Source organism: Cervus elaphus, chromosome 10 (genome assembly GCF_910594005.1).
Source record: "Cervus elaphus chromosome 10, mCerEla1.1, whole genome shotgun sequence".
In the NCBI taxonomy this organism is placed as follows: Eukaryota; Metazoa; Chordata; class Mammalia; order Artiodactyla; family Cervidae; genus Cervus; species Cervus elaphus.
Window position 1 is genome coordinate 48,099,008 of NC_057824.1, and position 14,830 is coordinate 48,113,837.

General features: G+C 53.3%; 1 protein-coding gene across 1 annotated transcript; it reads left to right on the top strand.

Moving 5' to 3' along the window:
* Window positions 1-637: 637 nt before the first annotated feature.
* On the top strand, window positions 638-8,427 carry ZP3 (zona pellucida glycoprotein 3). Its single transcript, XM_043915596.1, has 8 exons — window positions 638-971; window positions 2,921-3,039; window positions 3,873-3,976; window positions 4,054-4,231; window positions 4,341-4,458; window positions 7,075-7,166; window positions 7,295-7,422; window positions 8,195-8,427. The coding sequence occupies exons 1-8, from the start codon at window positions 663-665 to the stop codon at window positions 8,410-8,412; spliced, it is 1,266 nt and encodes a 421-aa protein (XP_043771531.1). The 5' UTR covers window positions 638-662; the 3' UTR covers window positions 8,413-8,427.
* The last annotated feature ends 6,403 nt before the right edge of the window (window positions 8,428-14,830 follow it).

Genomic DNA, 14,830 nt, shown 5'->3' on the forward strand with positions numbered 1-14,830 from the left:
AAGGAAATGGCAACCCACTCCAGTATTCTTGCCTGGAGAATCCCATGGACAGAGGAGACTGGTGGGCTACAGTCCATGGGGTTGAAAAGAGTCAGACACGACTGAGCGACCAACACACACACCCTAAGGATCCAGGTAGCTCTTAGCTCCCTCTCTAGGTGATGAGGGAAAGGCCAGCAAAGGGTGGGAGGAGGGAAGGGGTGAGAAGCTATGACTGACCAGGCTACCAGCTGATGCTTCTCAAAACTTAATGTGGATACAGATCACTTGGGGAGAGAGCAGAAGACTGGGTCCCGACATAGTCGGCCTGGGCTGCGTCAGAGAATCTGGGTTTCTTTCTTTCTTTTGGCCTGCCCACGATGCTTGCAGGACCTTAGGTCCCCCATCTGGGATTGAACCCGTGCCCCCTGCAGTGGAAGTGCACCTTCCTAACCACTGGGCCACCAGAGAAATCCCAGTCTGCCTTTCGAACAAGCTCCCAGGTGAGGCTGATGCTGTGGGCCCGGGGGGCCACTTTGAGCATCAGGGGCCTGGCCCACCTGATTGACTGCGGAAGAGAGGCAGTTGGGAGCCCAGGTGTGAGTGGCCCTCACCGGGGGTATAAGACGGTGGGTGGTGCCGGCCCAGGAGTCACAGTGGGTGGGAGTGTCTCCGTGGGCACCATGGGGCTGCGTTCTAGGCTCTTCCTCTGCTTTCTGCTCTGGGGAAGCACGGAGCTCTGCAGCCCCCAGCCCTTCTGGGATGATGAAACCGAGCGCTTCAGGCCATCGAAACCGCCCACCGTGATGGTGGAGTGTCAGGAGGCTCAGCTGGTTGTCACGGTCGACAAAGACCTCTTCGGCACCGGGAAGCTCATCCGGCCTGAGGACCTCACCCTGGGCCCCGACAACTGCGAGCCACTGGCCTCCGCGGACACGGATGGCGTGGTTAGGTTTGAGGTCGGGCTGCATGAATGTGGCAACATCTTGCAGGTGAGGCTTGGCCCCCCTCGGCAGCCCCAGCTTTGGTGGGATGACAAGGGAGGGGGCCGGCGGTGTGGAGTGTGGGTGCGAGGTGGGGCTGGGGCGGATTCCTTTCATTCGGGGGAGCTGGGTGGGTGGAGGCGCTGAGACCTGAAGCTGGGCCTTGGTGGCGCTGGGGTGGGGGAGTTCCTGCCTCTAGGTGCCAAAGCTGGGGAGGCGGGGTGGGGACCAGAGGTGGCCGTGAACTTTGCGCCAGGCCGGACACCCCCGTTCTGATTCCTGAGGACTTCTGAACCCCTAGGGGGCAACCAGGAGACATTTAGTCAACATGGGTGGGCAGGGGGAGAGCGTGATGGGATACTCTGCAGGTGGCCCAGCGCTTTCGTGGGGCCCTAGAAACTTGTATGGAAGAGGTGAGCTTTGAAACCTCAAAGCCCAGAAGTCATCACAGGGAAGAAAAAAAAATTTGGCGTCCCTCATTCATGTTAATGGCTTTGAAGCCTTGAGTTGAAAGTGGTTTGAGGGCAGGGTCAAAGGTCATCGTGGTTGAAGAGGCTCAAAGTGTGGGTCCCGTGGGGGCAGTCTCAAATGGGTGTGTGTGTGTGCAGGGGCAAAACTGAGTAATTCAGGCCAGATCGCCTCCCAAGGAGATGGGGAGGGGCAGGGTCTCGGTAGGAGGACCCTCCTAGCAAGGGCCGGCGCACTGACCCCAGTGGTTGCACAATTCCTGGATCAACTTCCTGTTGCCCCTCAGAAGGTCTGTCCTCGCCTCCGTTACACCCCCCACCCAGCTGGCCCTTGGACTCTGGTCTCAGTTGGCTAGGGGCAGGGCAAGTTCAGCCCCCCGGGAGTCCTCCTCGGGAGCTCTGGTCTCAGGGTGGTCCCCAGGGCTGGACCTGAAGCCGCCTGGGCCTCATTTCCCTGGGGAGAACTTGGGGAAGCCAGAGCTGCCCAGAGTTAAGAAATTATCCTAACTTAGTAACTCCCAGTATTTGGTCATCAGACTCACCTGGGGAGTGGTTAGAACTCCTGATTCCCATATTCCATCTGAAATCGGGATGGAAGTGGGGGCAGACATCAATATCTGTAAGATCCCCCATGACTCTACCGTGGAGCCCAGCTGGGCAGATTGCCTGGTCTCACTAGAGGAGAATCACGTGGGAAAATTCACGTGGGGTTCTGGCGGCTTGTGGGGAACACCACCTGCGCTGACTCTGGGGAACACGCTTGCTTGAATGATGCTTCACTGTCCTGACATTCTTTCCTGTTGGACAAGGAGCCCCACATTTTCCCTTTGCACCGGGTACCACAAAAATGCAGATTCTCTACCTGGGGACCACGCTAATGGACAGCTAGGACTCTCCCCTGAAGTTTGAGCGGTGAGGGCGGGCCAGGCAGCTGCTCACTGGGAGGGGGGCGTTGAGAGGGGATGCAAATTGCCCAGCAGCATCTGCTGGTGTTCTTCCGGCCTCGGGCAACCACAAAACCAGCTTCCTCGTCTGTGAGAAGAGCGTGAGAATAAGTCAGAAGAAAGGAGGGTGAGTTAGGTGGTAGCCGCTGTGGCAGTGAGTTGAAATTCCTGGAACTTTCTAGCCTCTTCCTGGGGGCTTTCTTGGCCCCCAGGCCTTCCCTGGAAAAGGAAACGGTGTGTGTGTCTTGGGGTAGGGGCAGCAGCCTGAGACGGGAGCTCACACCCAAGCTCACACCCTCTGGTCACAGGGTGCTGCTTGCTGGTGAAATGGAGCTGATCCAGACGCCCAGGGGCGGTGTCACGATTTTGCGGTGAAACCAGGTGCGAAGCGGGGCGCCTGTGCAGGCGCTCCCATGGGTCAGCGACGTGGGCTTTGAGCCCAGGGCCCATGTTCTTTCCACCTCCAGCAGCCCCGGCCCCCCTGCCCCTTGCCGGGCACACCTGGAGCGGTGATGCTGGTAGAGTTGACCCCTTCCTTTCCCCTCAGGTGACCGACGATGCCCTGGTGTACAGCACCTTCCTGCTCCACAACCCCCGCCCCGCGGGAAACCTGTCCATCCTGAGGACTAACCGCGCGGAGGTCCCCATCGAGTGCCGCTACCCCAGGTCTGTGTGGCCGCCCCTGGCCCAGAGGCCCCTCGGCAAGCCTGGCAGCGCCTGGCAGTGGGGCTGTGAGGAGGGGGAGGGGCTAAGGCTGTGGTCGCCGCCCTCAGTCCTGGTGGGAGTGGGGGTGGCCCTGCGGCCTCTGCTCGGAGCCCCTGAAACTGGCCGGGGCCACAGCTGCCTCCTGGGGGAAGCTGCAGGGCTGCCCCGCCCCCTCACTTCAGAAAGGGTCCTCAGTAGAGCAGGGGTGGGCTCCAAGCTCTGACCTTGACCTTGGCCATCATAACCTGCATTCCGTAGCTGAGTGAGGGTGGGGGAGGCCCCAGCACAAAGTACGTGCCTGTGACCTTGGAGCATAAAGGGTTGGGGACCAGGTGACTGGTTTATAACTACAAGGCCTGGCCCTCTGTGCTGGGCTGAGGGCAGAGGAGTAAAAGTCGCTCAGTCGTATCTGACTCCATGCAACCCTGTGGACTGTAGCCCGCCACGCTCCTCTGTCCGTGGAGTTCTCCAGGTAAGAATACTGGAGTGGGTTGCTATTCTCTTCTGCAAGGGATCTTCCCAACCCAGCAATCAAACCTAGGTCTCCTGCATTGCAGGCGGATTCTTTGAGCCACCAGGGACACCTAGGAAGGCTTTGAACTTGACTCTGGTCTGGGAGGGGGAAGAGAGAGGGTGTTGATATGATGAAGGCACAAGGGACGAGGCATATGTGGAAGGGCCTCCCCAGACAAAATCCTGGGGGGTAGTGCTCAGACAGGTGGGCAGACACACCCCAGAGGAGGACAGTGTCTCTAGTAGGGCCTGGAGCCCTGCAGCTGCTCGTCTCTTCGCAGGCAAGGCAACGTGAGTAGCTGGGCCATCCAGCCCACCTGGGTGCCATTCAGGACCACGGTGTTCTCGGAGGAGAAGCTGGTTTTCTCTCTGCGCCTGATGGAGGGTGAGCAAGGTGGTTCAGGAGCGGGGAGCTGACAGGGGAGTGCTCCGGCAGGCTCTCATCCCCGGCACGCCTTGCAGAGAACTGGAGCACCGAGAAGATGATGCCCACCTTCCAGCTGGGAGACAGAGCCCACCTCCAGGCCCAAGTCCACACCGGCAGCCACGTGCCCCTGCGACTGTTCGTGGACCACTGCGTGGCCACGCTGACGCCGGACTGGAGCACCTCCCCTTACCACACCATCGTGGACTTCCACGGGTGAGGCTGGCCTGCCTCTCCAGGGGACCCTTCTGGGATGTGACTGTCACATCTGGAAAGATGTCACCTTCCTCCGGCTCTAACTATGTTTCACTTGCTCTCTTCAAAGTTGTCTCGTCGATGGTCTCACTGATGCCTCATCTGCTTTCAAAGCACCCAGACCCAGACCGGAGATCCTCCAGTTCATCGTGGACATGTTCCATTTTGCTAATGACTCCAGAAACACGGTAATGGCTTAATAGCCTGGAATAAGCCTGAACTCGTAGGGTCAGGTGGACAAGCCTTCCTAAGCTGGTGCTGTTGCTTGCGAGCTGTTCCCTTAAGCAGTGATCTGATAGTTCTGTCCCATCCTAGTAACTTAGCAAGTAGATAAAGCCATGATCTCCAGTGAGATCTTTGGGAAAGCATGGGCCTTAAGAGACGGGTAGAAAATCTATGCGGGATGGAGTGAGAAAATCCACGAAGGATGGAATCAGTCAGGGATCCTGGAAACAGAACAAGGTAGGAGAGTGGGAACCCAGGAGACTCAGCTGACAGTTCACATCAGATGATGATACTGCATTGCTAATGCAGTATCTGGTGACCAGGTCACTGACCTTATCCTCACCAAGGTCAGCAGGACTAGAACCCAGATGGCAGAGTAGAGGAGTTCATAACAGCAGGTGCCAGCCTTCCTGGAGGAGTTCTAGAAGGGCAAGGGAAGTCAGTATGAGCTTTTCATACTAGGTAGCCTCTCGAACTTGAACATAGGCTAGACCAGTGACTTCTTGAACTTTGAGTTTACCAGCATCACCTGGAGGGTTTGTTGAACTAGACCACTGAGCCCCATACCCTCCAGGGTTTGGTTCAGTAGACTTGGAGTAGAGCCTGGCACCTGCATTCCTAGCAAGTCTTCAGGTGCTGTTGATGAGCCACTAAGCTAGGAAGCTCAGCTTGACACTAAGGGTGGTGGGTTGGGGGGAGGGAGCTAAGATTCGGACCACATGTGACGACTGTGGCAGGAAGAACAGGTAGGACTGGCAGCTCGCCAGAAAGTGCTGGTAGAATCTTAAAAAGATGCTTCTATTCAAATACTTTTGGCTGTGCTGGGTCTTTGCTGTGGGCTCCTGGGCTCTAGAGAAGGGGGCTCAGTAGTTGAGGCACACGGGCTTAGTTGCCCTGTAGCATGTGGGACCTTCCCGGACCAGGGATCAAACCTGTGTCCCCTGCATTGGCAGGTAGCTTCTTAACCCCTTCACCACCAGGGAAGCCCTCAAGTAGCTCTTAAGTGAGTTTTCCTGAGAAAGGAGTTGGGAGGATGGGAATTCGGGATAGCTGGTCAAGAAGGAACAGTGATTAAAGCAAGGATTTCCAGCTGTGGCTCCTGTTCTGACCACCTGGAAAGATCATCAAAATACTGATACTTAATCATCCCATATATTTTCACTTAACTGGGGTGGGGTCTGACATGAACTTTCCCACTCCATTAAAATCTGCAAATAATATGAAGGAGAGAGGATTTCAAAGAGAATAGCTATTTACCTACCATCTAGGTTCTGTTAGTGTTATGCCATACCTAGTCACTAGTCTATTTACAAACGCATCAAAGCCATTTAAATTGTGTCTAACAAGCAGCTAGGTTCACAGAACACTGAACCAGAGGCTTACGTGGCGGGTTGGCGCTGAGAGGCAAGCAGTGGGAAATTTGTAGATGAGCACATGGATGCTGCTCCACCTTACCTGAGAACAGGAGTCGATTGCTACAGACGGTGATAAAAGGAAGGGTGCAGCTGAAGCTACTGGGTGTTGCCCTGAAACTTCGTAAAGGCAGGTCATGTGTTTGAACGGGGCTGGGGAGAAAGGAGACTAGATGGGGGAAGGGTCCTGGTCCCCAGTTCGATGACCTTGTGGGTCTTAAGGTAGAAGATCCTGGTTGGGGGTAGAAAGTGGACGTCACAGGTGGTCCACTGAAGGAGGAGATGCCATCAGCAAGGGCAACCCTGAGCCAGCCAGCATCCGCATCTGGAGATGGGGTACCGAAGACCAGAGGAGGATCCTGATCAAGGGAAGGCAGCCTGAACTCTGGGAGGGCTCTCCCTCAAAGGTGGGCAGGTGGCTGGGCCAACCGAGGCTGCAGTACAGGGGAGATGGACTCTTACTCAAAAGCTAATGAGGAACCGCTCCGGGGATCTGAGGCCCCAGTTAGCATCAACTGGGAAGAAGCTGAGGCTCAAGGCAGTTCCCTTCCTGGAATAGGGATGCTAAAGGACCAGGGAGCACTTCTCTGGGTTGTGAGTGCAGCCTGGCTGATTCAAGTTTCCGAAAGGGTTTCCCTGCTGGTGCATTCAGCCACTAGGTGGTGGCCACAGTTTATGGTTCTGTATGCGGAAGGCTTCAGGAAAGATAGCTGGTGTTCAAGTGCCTTGGCAGGATGTGGGGAGGGGCTGTGTGGAACCCCTAGAATGTGAGGGGGACCTCTGGTTGTGGATGCCTCTACCAAGAGGCCCTGGGCTGACCTGTCTTGTCAAAATTCCTCCCATTCCAACAGCCAAGTTGGATTTTGTTCCCACTGGGCTTGATTCCCTGTTCTAAGGTTTTGATTTAATGAGGCCCTGGGGGTGAGACATGGCTGAGTGATTGGGAGAAATGTGAGAGAGTCTAGGAATAAAGCTGATAGGTTGGGTTCTAATTCAGAATCCAAATTGCAACTTGCTCTGGACTTGTAGGCAAGCTGATCTCTGAATCTGCATCCTCCCATCTGTAAAGTGGGCTTCCCCTCCTCAAAAGTTAAGGGTTATTGAACTGGCTTACCAGTCACTGAGCTGCCTAGAACTTTCCCTCGTAATAGCTGCTCTTGTTTCCAGATATATATCACCTGCCACCTGAAAGTCACTCCGGTTGACCGAGTCCCAGACCAACTAAACAAAGCCTGTTCCTTCAGCAAGTCCTCCAACAGGTAAGGAGTCCAGGCTGGGGTGGAAGACCGGCCACCCTCACTCGTGTTGATTTCCCCCAATGTGCCCACTATTCGCAAACTGCTTCCTGAAGGCAGCACAGCTGTCTAATTTCCTGTATTTCACTCAGGTGGTCCCCGGTTGAAGGCCCCACTGACATCTGTCGATGCTGTAGCAAGGGGCGCTGCGGCATTTCAGGCCGTTCCATGAGGCTGTCCCACCGGGAGGGCCAGCCTGTTCCCCGAAGTCGCAGGCACGGTAGGTCTCGGGAGGCCCCTCCCCTCAGAGGCACCAGCTGTTGCCTTAGGGTGACAGTCCTTTTCTTGTTCCCCATTTAATTCTGCTTACCCCTAGGGGATGGCTTCCCAGGTGGCGCTAATGGTAAAGAAACTGCCTGCCAATGCAAGAGACATAAAAGATAAGGATTCTATCCCTGGGTGGGGGAAGATCCCCTGGAGGAGGGCATGGCAACCCATTCCAGTATTCTTGCCTGGAGAACCCATGGACAGAGGAGCCTGGTGGGCTGCAGTCCATGGGGTCCTGAAGAGTCAAACCCTACTGAAGGGACTTAACATGTATTTCTAGGGGATTCCATCTCAAAGCTAAGTGAGAGAGGCTCCAAGCCCCCACCTGATGTTGGCCAGGGCCATTCTGCAGTCACCCTGGAGTCCTGACGCACAATCAGGGGGTTATTAAGTTTTGCTCAGTCGTGTCCAACTCTTTATGACCCAATGGACTATAGCCTGCCAGTTTCCTCTGTCCATGGGATTTCCCAGGCAAGAATACTGGAGTGGGTAGCCATGTCCTCCTCCAGGGGATCTTCCCGACCCAAGGATTGAACCTGTGTCTTCTGCATTGGCTAGAGATTCTTTACCGCTGAGCCATCAGGGCAGCCCATAATCTGGGATCTGGGAAACTAATGCAGCTCCTAGAACTAAACCTACTGGTTCAGCCCGCTGAGCAGAACAGAACCCCTCACCTGCTTCCTGGCTTGGGGACTCGGGTAACCCTCAGATGTCTTGTCTTTCAGTGACGGAGGAAGCAGACGTCACAGTGGGGCCGCTGATCTTCCTGGGGAAGATGAGGGACCGTGGCATGGAAGGGCCCACCTCCTCTCCCCCTCTGGTGATGCTGGGCTTAGGCCTGGCTACTGTGATGACCCTAACTCTGGCCGCCATTGTCCTGGGTCTCACTGGGAGGCGTCGGGCTGCTTCTCACCCTGTGTGCCCTGTGTCTGCTTCCCAATAAAAGAAGAAAGTGAAATCGGTGTGGAGCAGTGACTAGATGGGGGTGAATTGGGAGTGGCTGTGTAGGGGCGGAGAGCGGGCTATAACAGGGTCATGGACTCAAATGGTGAAATCGAAGTACCACTGTCTTTAGTGAGTCTGTATGGACTTGTCTGGTGGCTCAATGGTAAAGACTGCCTGCCAATGCAAGAGACGAGAATTCAGTCCCTGGGTTGGGAAGATCCCCTGGAGGGAGGGCATGGCTACCCACTCCAGTATTTTTACCTGGGAAATCCCATAGACAGAGGAGGCTGGCAGGCTACAGTCCATGGGGTTGCAGGCTACAGTCCATGGGGTTGCAGTCTAACACGACTTGGTGACTAAACAACAGGAGAGAGGCCAAGTTGGTTTGTAAAGACAAGCCTGTGTTTTCCTAGCTTTGGGCAATGTGTCCTTCCTTGGGCCAAGGCTCACTTGTCCAGGGGCAACTATAACCCCGTGTGTGCAAGAAGCCTAAGATAAGGGATGTTGGGGGCTGAAGTGGGGTGGGCCCTGCCCCACTTCTAGGGTGGCAGAGGGTCCTGGCTCTGGGCCCCATGGATCTGGGGCAAGGAGGAAAGGACTTCTAGTCTTTTTCTCTAGTGGCAGCTGGTAGAAAACCACATGTCTGTGGACTAGAAGCTCAAAGGCCATAGGTGATGGCTGAAGGCAGTGCTCATCTTGAGAGCTGAGACTGCTGTAGAGGAGCCCCTCCGGGGTGTGGGGGTGCTGTGGTCTCAGTTCACTTCAGTCACTCAGTTATGTCCAATTCTGCGATCCCACGGACTGCAGTATCCCAGGCTTCCCTGTCCTTCCCGGAGCTTGCTCAAACTCATGTCCATTGACTTGGTGATGCCATCCAACCATCACATCCTCTGTCGTCCCCTTCTCCTTCCCTCAATCTTTTCCAGCCTCAGGGGCTTATCCAATGAGTCAGTTCTTCGCATCAGGTGGCCAAAGTGTTGGAGTTTCAGCTTCAACATCACTCCTTCCAATGAATATTCAGGACTGACTTCCTTTAGGATGGACTGGTTGGATCTCCTTGCAGTCCAAGGGACTCTCAAGAGTCTTCTCCAACACCACAGTTCAAAAGCATCAATTCTTCGGTGCTCAGCTTGCTTTATAGTCCAACTCTCACATCCATACATAACTACTGGAAAAAGCAAAGCTTTGACTAGATGGACCTTTGTTGGCAAAGTAATATCTCTACTTTTTAATATGCTGTCTAGGTTGGTCATAGCTTTTCTTCTGAGGAGCAAGCGTCTAGTCACTAGCTATGGGTGCTTCACGGCTTCCTGTGACAGACAGGACCTGCTTCTCAGCCTCCCTCACTCCATTCACAGAGGCTTCTGTGCTCTCAGCTGGGCCACAGGCCCTAGGGGTGCTCAGTGAGGGAAGGGCACCCAGGAAGTTTGCGGCCCTTCTCCAGAGGAGGTGGCCATGCTCTTTCTGATGAGGGCTGTGATGTCCCTATGTTGGGCTGGCCCTTAGCTGCCTCCAACCTCGCCCCTGGCTGTGACTCCTCACTGGGTAAAGATCACTGTGGAATCCCAGCTTTGCTAGTCACCTGCTGTGAGCCCTGAGCACCCTTGGGGGCCAAATGGGGCTGGTTCCAGCTGGGCAGGGCTATTGAGGCATAAACTTGATTGGAACCAATGGTGCTTAAAAACATTCAGAACAAGATTTTGTGATTCGGGGTCTCAGAATTACAGGAAGGCCTAGATCCTTGCTCCTCTGTTGTTGGTTTTTTCCCATGGTTTTTAAAAATTTGTTTTTGGTTGCACTGGGTCTTCATTGCTGCACACAGGCTTTCTCTAGTTGTGCAAGCGGAGGGCTACTCTCTAGTTGGAGTGCATGGGCTTCTCATTGCAGGGGTTTCTCTTGTTGTGGAGCGTGGACTCCAGTGGCGTGGGCTTCAGTAGTTGTAACATGGGGGCTCAGTAGTTAGGGCACAAGGGCTTAGTTGTTCCACAGCATGAGGAATCTTCCTGGACCAAGGATTGAGCCCGTGTCCCCTACACTGACACGCAGATTCTTAATGATTGTACCGCCAGTGAAGTCCATGTATTTTTTTTTTTTTTATTAACACCACTGGGCATCACCTGGGGATTGTGGGAAAGGCAGAGTTTGGGACCCCATTCCAGACCTAAGACTGCATCTCAACAAAATCCCCGGCTGATCCTGGGCCAAGGGATTTGCATCAAGAAGGAATCTGCCTCCCTTCCTATCAGGTATGCTATATAACAAGAGACTTGGGGTAGGAGGGGTGGGCTTCCTGGAGGCGGTGATCCTGGAGTAAATCCTCAAAGATCAAGCAGTTCCTCCTAGCTGGGCAAAATGGGGGAGGTGGGTATGAAGGGAAGAGAGGACAGGGGGAGAACATGGGCCCTGGTGGATTGGAGGGCCTGGATGTCCAGTAAGGGGGAGAGTAGAGAGGGAGGCTGCGTAGGGCTGATGACAGGAAGAAGAGCCACTGAAGGGCTGAGTGCCATGGATGGACTGTCCCTGTCGGGGAGATCAGCTGAGCAGCGGAGTACAGTCCGGGGGCCGACAGAAAGCCGGCCACGGTCGGGCTGGCAGTTCCCTACATCTGTAACCTGGTACTGTCTGCAGATTAGCAGAGCGTTGCTGGAATCCTGGTCAGGACCCCTGGGCCAGGTGGCTGGTCTCATCTCCCACCCAGGTCCACCCCTTCCTGAGCCCACTTCCTCCTGCTAAGCTTTATCCTGTTTCAGGTAGGGGAGCTCTCAACTTCAGGGTTATGGGAAGGATTCATGTGACACTTGGAACTCAGTGGGCATTCAGAGCTACTCTCCAGAAAGATTACTCCCAGGGCCCCTGGGGGACTGTCCATGCTGCAGACACCTACGGGTTACTTGTCCTCATGGTCCCGGGTATTGCAACATCTCAGGAACTCATCTCTCATTCAACTTCTGTTGTCCTCAGAGGAAGTGGCTGGGTCTGGTGTGGGGAGGAAGTGTGCTGAGGATGTGACCCCGAGTGTCAGCCCCAGCCAGTTCCCGGGGGGTCTCAGCTCAGTGAGCGGAGACACTGGCCTCCAGCAGTAATGTCAGAGGACCCTGCCTGCCCGCCTCAAGGTGGAGCTTCCGTGGGAAAGGGAAGAAAGTGGCAGGCACACAGCTCAGGCACACGGTTCCCTGGTGTTTGTTTGGGGAAGCTTCTATTGTATTGCTAGGAAACCCTGGGTGAATCAAGACTTGAAGGTTTAAAACTTCACCCAAAGTCACATAGCACATCCTGGGGGCTCCAGCTGCCCCTTGCTTGCCCTTTTGGGAAATCCCACACACTTGTTGCCTGAGCCAGGCTGCAGCCCCAGCCCACAGGCATTCCCCACTGGTAAAATGTTTAGAAAAATAAGACAACTTAATCTTAAAATTTTGCCTTCCTGATAGCCAGGGGAAAAAGGGAGATATGAGGTATGTTAAAGAACAATGAAGAAAAGAATCACGATCCCACAAATATAAAAAGTGTCGAAGATCTTATTTTAACTCATTCATTGACAGTAAGTGCAAGGCGTAAAAAAGTGGTTCCAATGAGAATCAGGAAAAAAAGAAAACAAAGGAAAACAAAAAAAGACCCAACAGATTTACAAAGGCAAGCAGAAATGCAGACATGAATTTGCTAATAGAGGCAAAAACGGCTTCCACAGACAGAAGTCAATAGCATCCCTCTGGATAAGAGTTATTTGTATTACTATCGGTTTTGTAAAAGGAAAGGCACAGGCACAGATTCAAAGAATCAGGTAAGCAGGCGTTTTCTAACATCCTTCCAGATTAACTTTCTGCCTATTTCAAGGTCTTTTGGGGGCTTCCCTGGTGGCTTAGACAGCAAAGAATCTGCCTGCAATGCAGAAGACCCGGGTTCAATCCTTGGGTCAGGGAAGATCTCCTGGAGAAGGGAATGATTACCCACTCCAGTATTCTTCCCTGAAGAATCCCATGGATAGAGGAGCCTGGCGGGCTACAGTTCATGGGGTCTCACAGAGTGGGACACAATTGAGTGAATTTCATTTCATTTTCAAGGTCTTTTACAATTTTTCCTGACAGGTGTGAGATTTATCAGGTGTTTTGTTTTTTTCTTCAATAGATTCTGAGCAACTCCTAAGGGCTAATGGAAATTTTCCAGAGGAGGTTGGATATCACCAGAAAGATAACCCACTGTCTACCAAGGGACCACCTGCCCTCAGCCTTCAGGCTAGGACACCTGAGTTTGTCCACACGCCGCAGTGGATCCCTTCTCTTTATCTTTTTTCCCTTCGGCTGCACTGCATGGCATGTGGAATCTTAAGTTCCCTGACCAGGGATTGGACCCACGCCCACTGAAGTGGAAGCTCAGAGTCTTAACCACCGGACTGCCAAAGAAGGCCCTGATCCCTTCTCTTGAGTAACTCAAGATCCCAAATGAATGTAAAACACACAAATCAATTGAGTAAATTTAAAGACCTTACTGGCTTCATTCAATGATTCATGAGTTAGGCAGCACTCCATCTAGCAAATAGAAAGGACCTCCAAACAGCTGTACAAAGTGAAACGCTTCTATAGGCAGAAGCGGGTGGGAAGAGGAAGTTTTAGGCAGAGTGGGTTATTTCAGGGAAAGTTACCCTCCTACTATGGGCACGAAGTGTTTATGGGGCGAATCACTCCACTGATGGGTGTGTGTTACTCATTCATTTGTGTCCTCCTCTTTGGGACCCCATGGACTGTAGCCCACCAGGCTCCTCTGTTCATGGGATTCTCCAGGCAAGAATACTGGAGTGGGTAACCAGTATTCTGAAGATCAATGGGAAGCCTGATCTTGCCATTCCCTTTTCCAGGGGATCTTCCTGATCCAGGGATTGAACCAGGGTTTCCTGGGTTGCAGGCAGATTCTTTACTGTCTGAACCACCACTGGGTACTGGCTAGGTGATTCCAGATTGACTGGTTAAAGGAGAAGCTGGCTAAAGGATTATTTTCCTGGGAGAGGCTGAAACTGCAATTAGGTAGTAAGTCTTGGTTTCCTGTTGTTGAGCTTAGCACAAGTGAGTCCATTTGGGGCCTGTTCTCTCTCTCTCTCTCTCTCTCTCTCTTTTTCTTTTCTCTCTCTCTTTTCTCTTTTTCTCTTTCTGACACCAGGGTGCCAAGCATTACTTTACAATAAAAACAATAACTGTGGAATGAGGGCCAGAGGTCAAGTGTGATTGCTTAGATTTAAAACAAACGTCTCCAATGTATTAACTCTGAGTACACATTAGTTATTTCAGACTGGCAGCAAGGGAACTAGCGAGGACAAAGCAGTTCATCAAATCGTGTTCCAAGGGACTGGGACTTACATAAGACAATGCTTTCGGTGGGGACAGCTTCCCACCTCAGGGCTGCAAAGCCATCATGCTCTTATGGGCTGTGTAGATCACACCTGGATCCTAAGCCAGCATCATTGCCCAGAGATGCCAAGTGCTGCCTATTAATCAGAAATAATGAGCAAGGCAGCTGTGGCTTCTAATCACACAAGCCCTCCGGAGTATCAGATGGAGGCCAATTAGCTGAGGCACCACACAACAAAATTCTGCCTTCCCAAGCAAAACATCAGAAAGGGCTTGATCCCCTCAGCGGCATCCCTGGGCTCCAGTGTCTTGCCTTTCCCCAGGTTTACGTTGATCTTTTCTTGCTCCAGGGTGAGCTGGAGGCTGGTTCCAGGGTTGGAGCTTTCGGAAGCAGGAAATGCTGACACCTGGAGTGGAGTTGAAGGACTTTATTTTTTTGGCCACATCACGTGACATGTGAGGTCTTAGTTTCCTGCTAGGGGTTGAACCTGGTTGCCCCCTGGAGTAGACAGTCAGAGTCTTAACTACTGGACCACAAGGGAAGTCCGACTGTTAATTTATTTATTTTTAGGCTATTTTATTTCTTTTGGCCATGCCCCATGGCATGTGGGATCTTAGTTCCCCAAGCAGGGATTGAACCCACACCCCCTCCATGGGAAGCACAAAGTCTTAACCAATGGGCCACCAGGAAAGTTCCCCTCACCCCAACTTTATTTTTCAATCTAAGTTCCTTTGGCCACCACCACTCCCCCATCTATGGCCACCTCTTTCTTGGGCCACATCATTCATTCTCAGTTGCTTATGTGGGTGCGTGCTAAGTCGCTTTGGTCGTATCTGACTCTGTGCGACCCCATGGACTATAGCCAACCTCCTCTGTCCATGGGATTCTCCAGGCAAGAATACTGGAGTGGGTTGCCTTGCCCTCCTCCAGGGGATCTTCCCAACCCAGGGATCGAACCTGCGTCTCTTATGTCTCCTGCATTGGCAGGAGGGTTCTTTACCACTAGGGCCACCTGGGAAGCCCTTCCGTTGCTTAGGAACCCTCAAAGTTCCATGGGTGGAACAAGTCCTGGTCTTTAA

Bases quoted from the DNA above. Each gene is read 5' to 3' on its own strand.
- ZP3 (XM_043915596.1), top strand. From the start codon at position 663: ATGGGGCTGCGTTCTAGGCTCTTCCTCTGCTTTCTGCTCTGGGGAAGC. The intron at 3,977-4,053 runs GTGAGCAAGGTG...CACGCCTTGCAG, and splicing joins CTCTCTGCGCCTGATGGAGG to AGAACTGGAGCACCGAGAAG. The intron at 7,423-8,194 runs GTAGGTCTCGGG...CTTGTCTTTCAG, and splicing joins TCCCCGAAGTCGCAGGCACG to TGACGGAGGAAGCAGACGTC.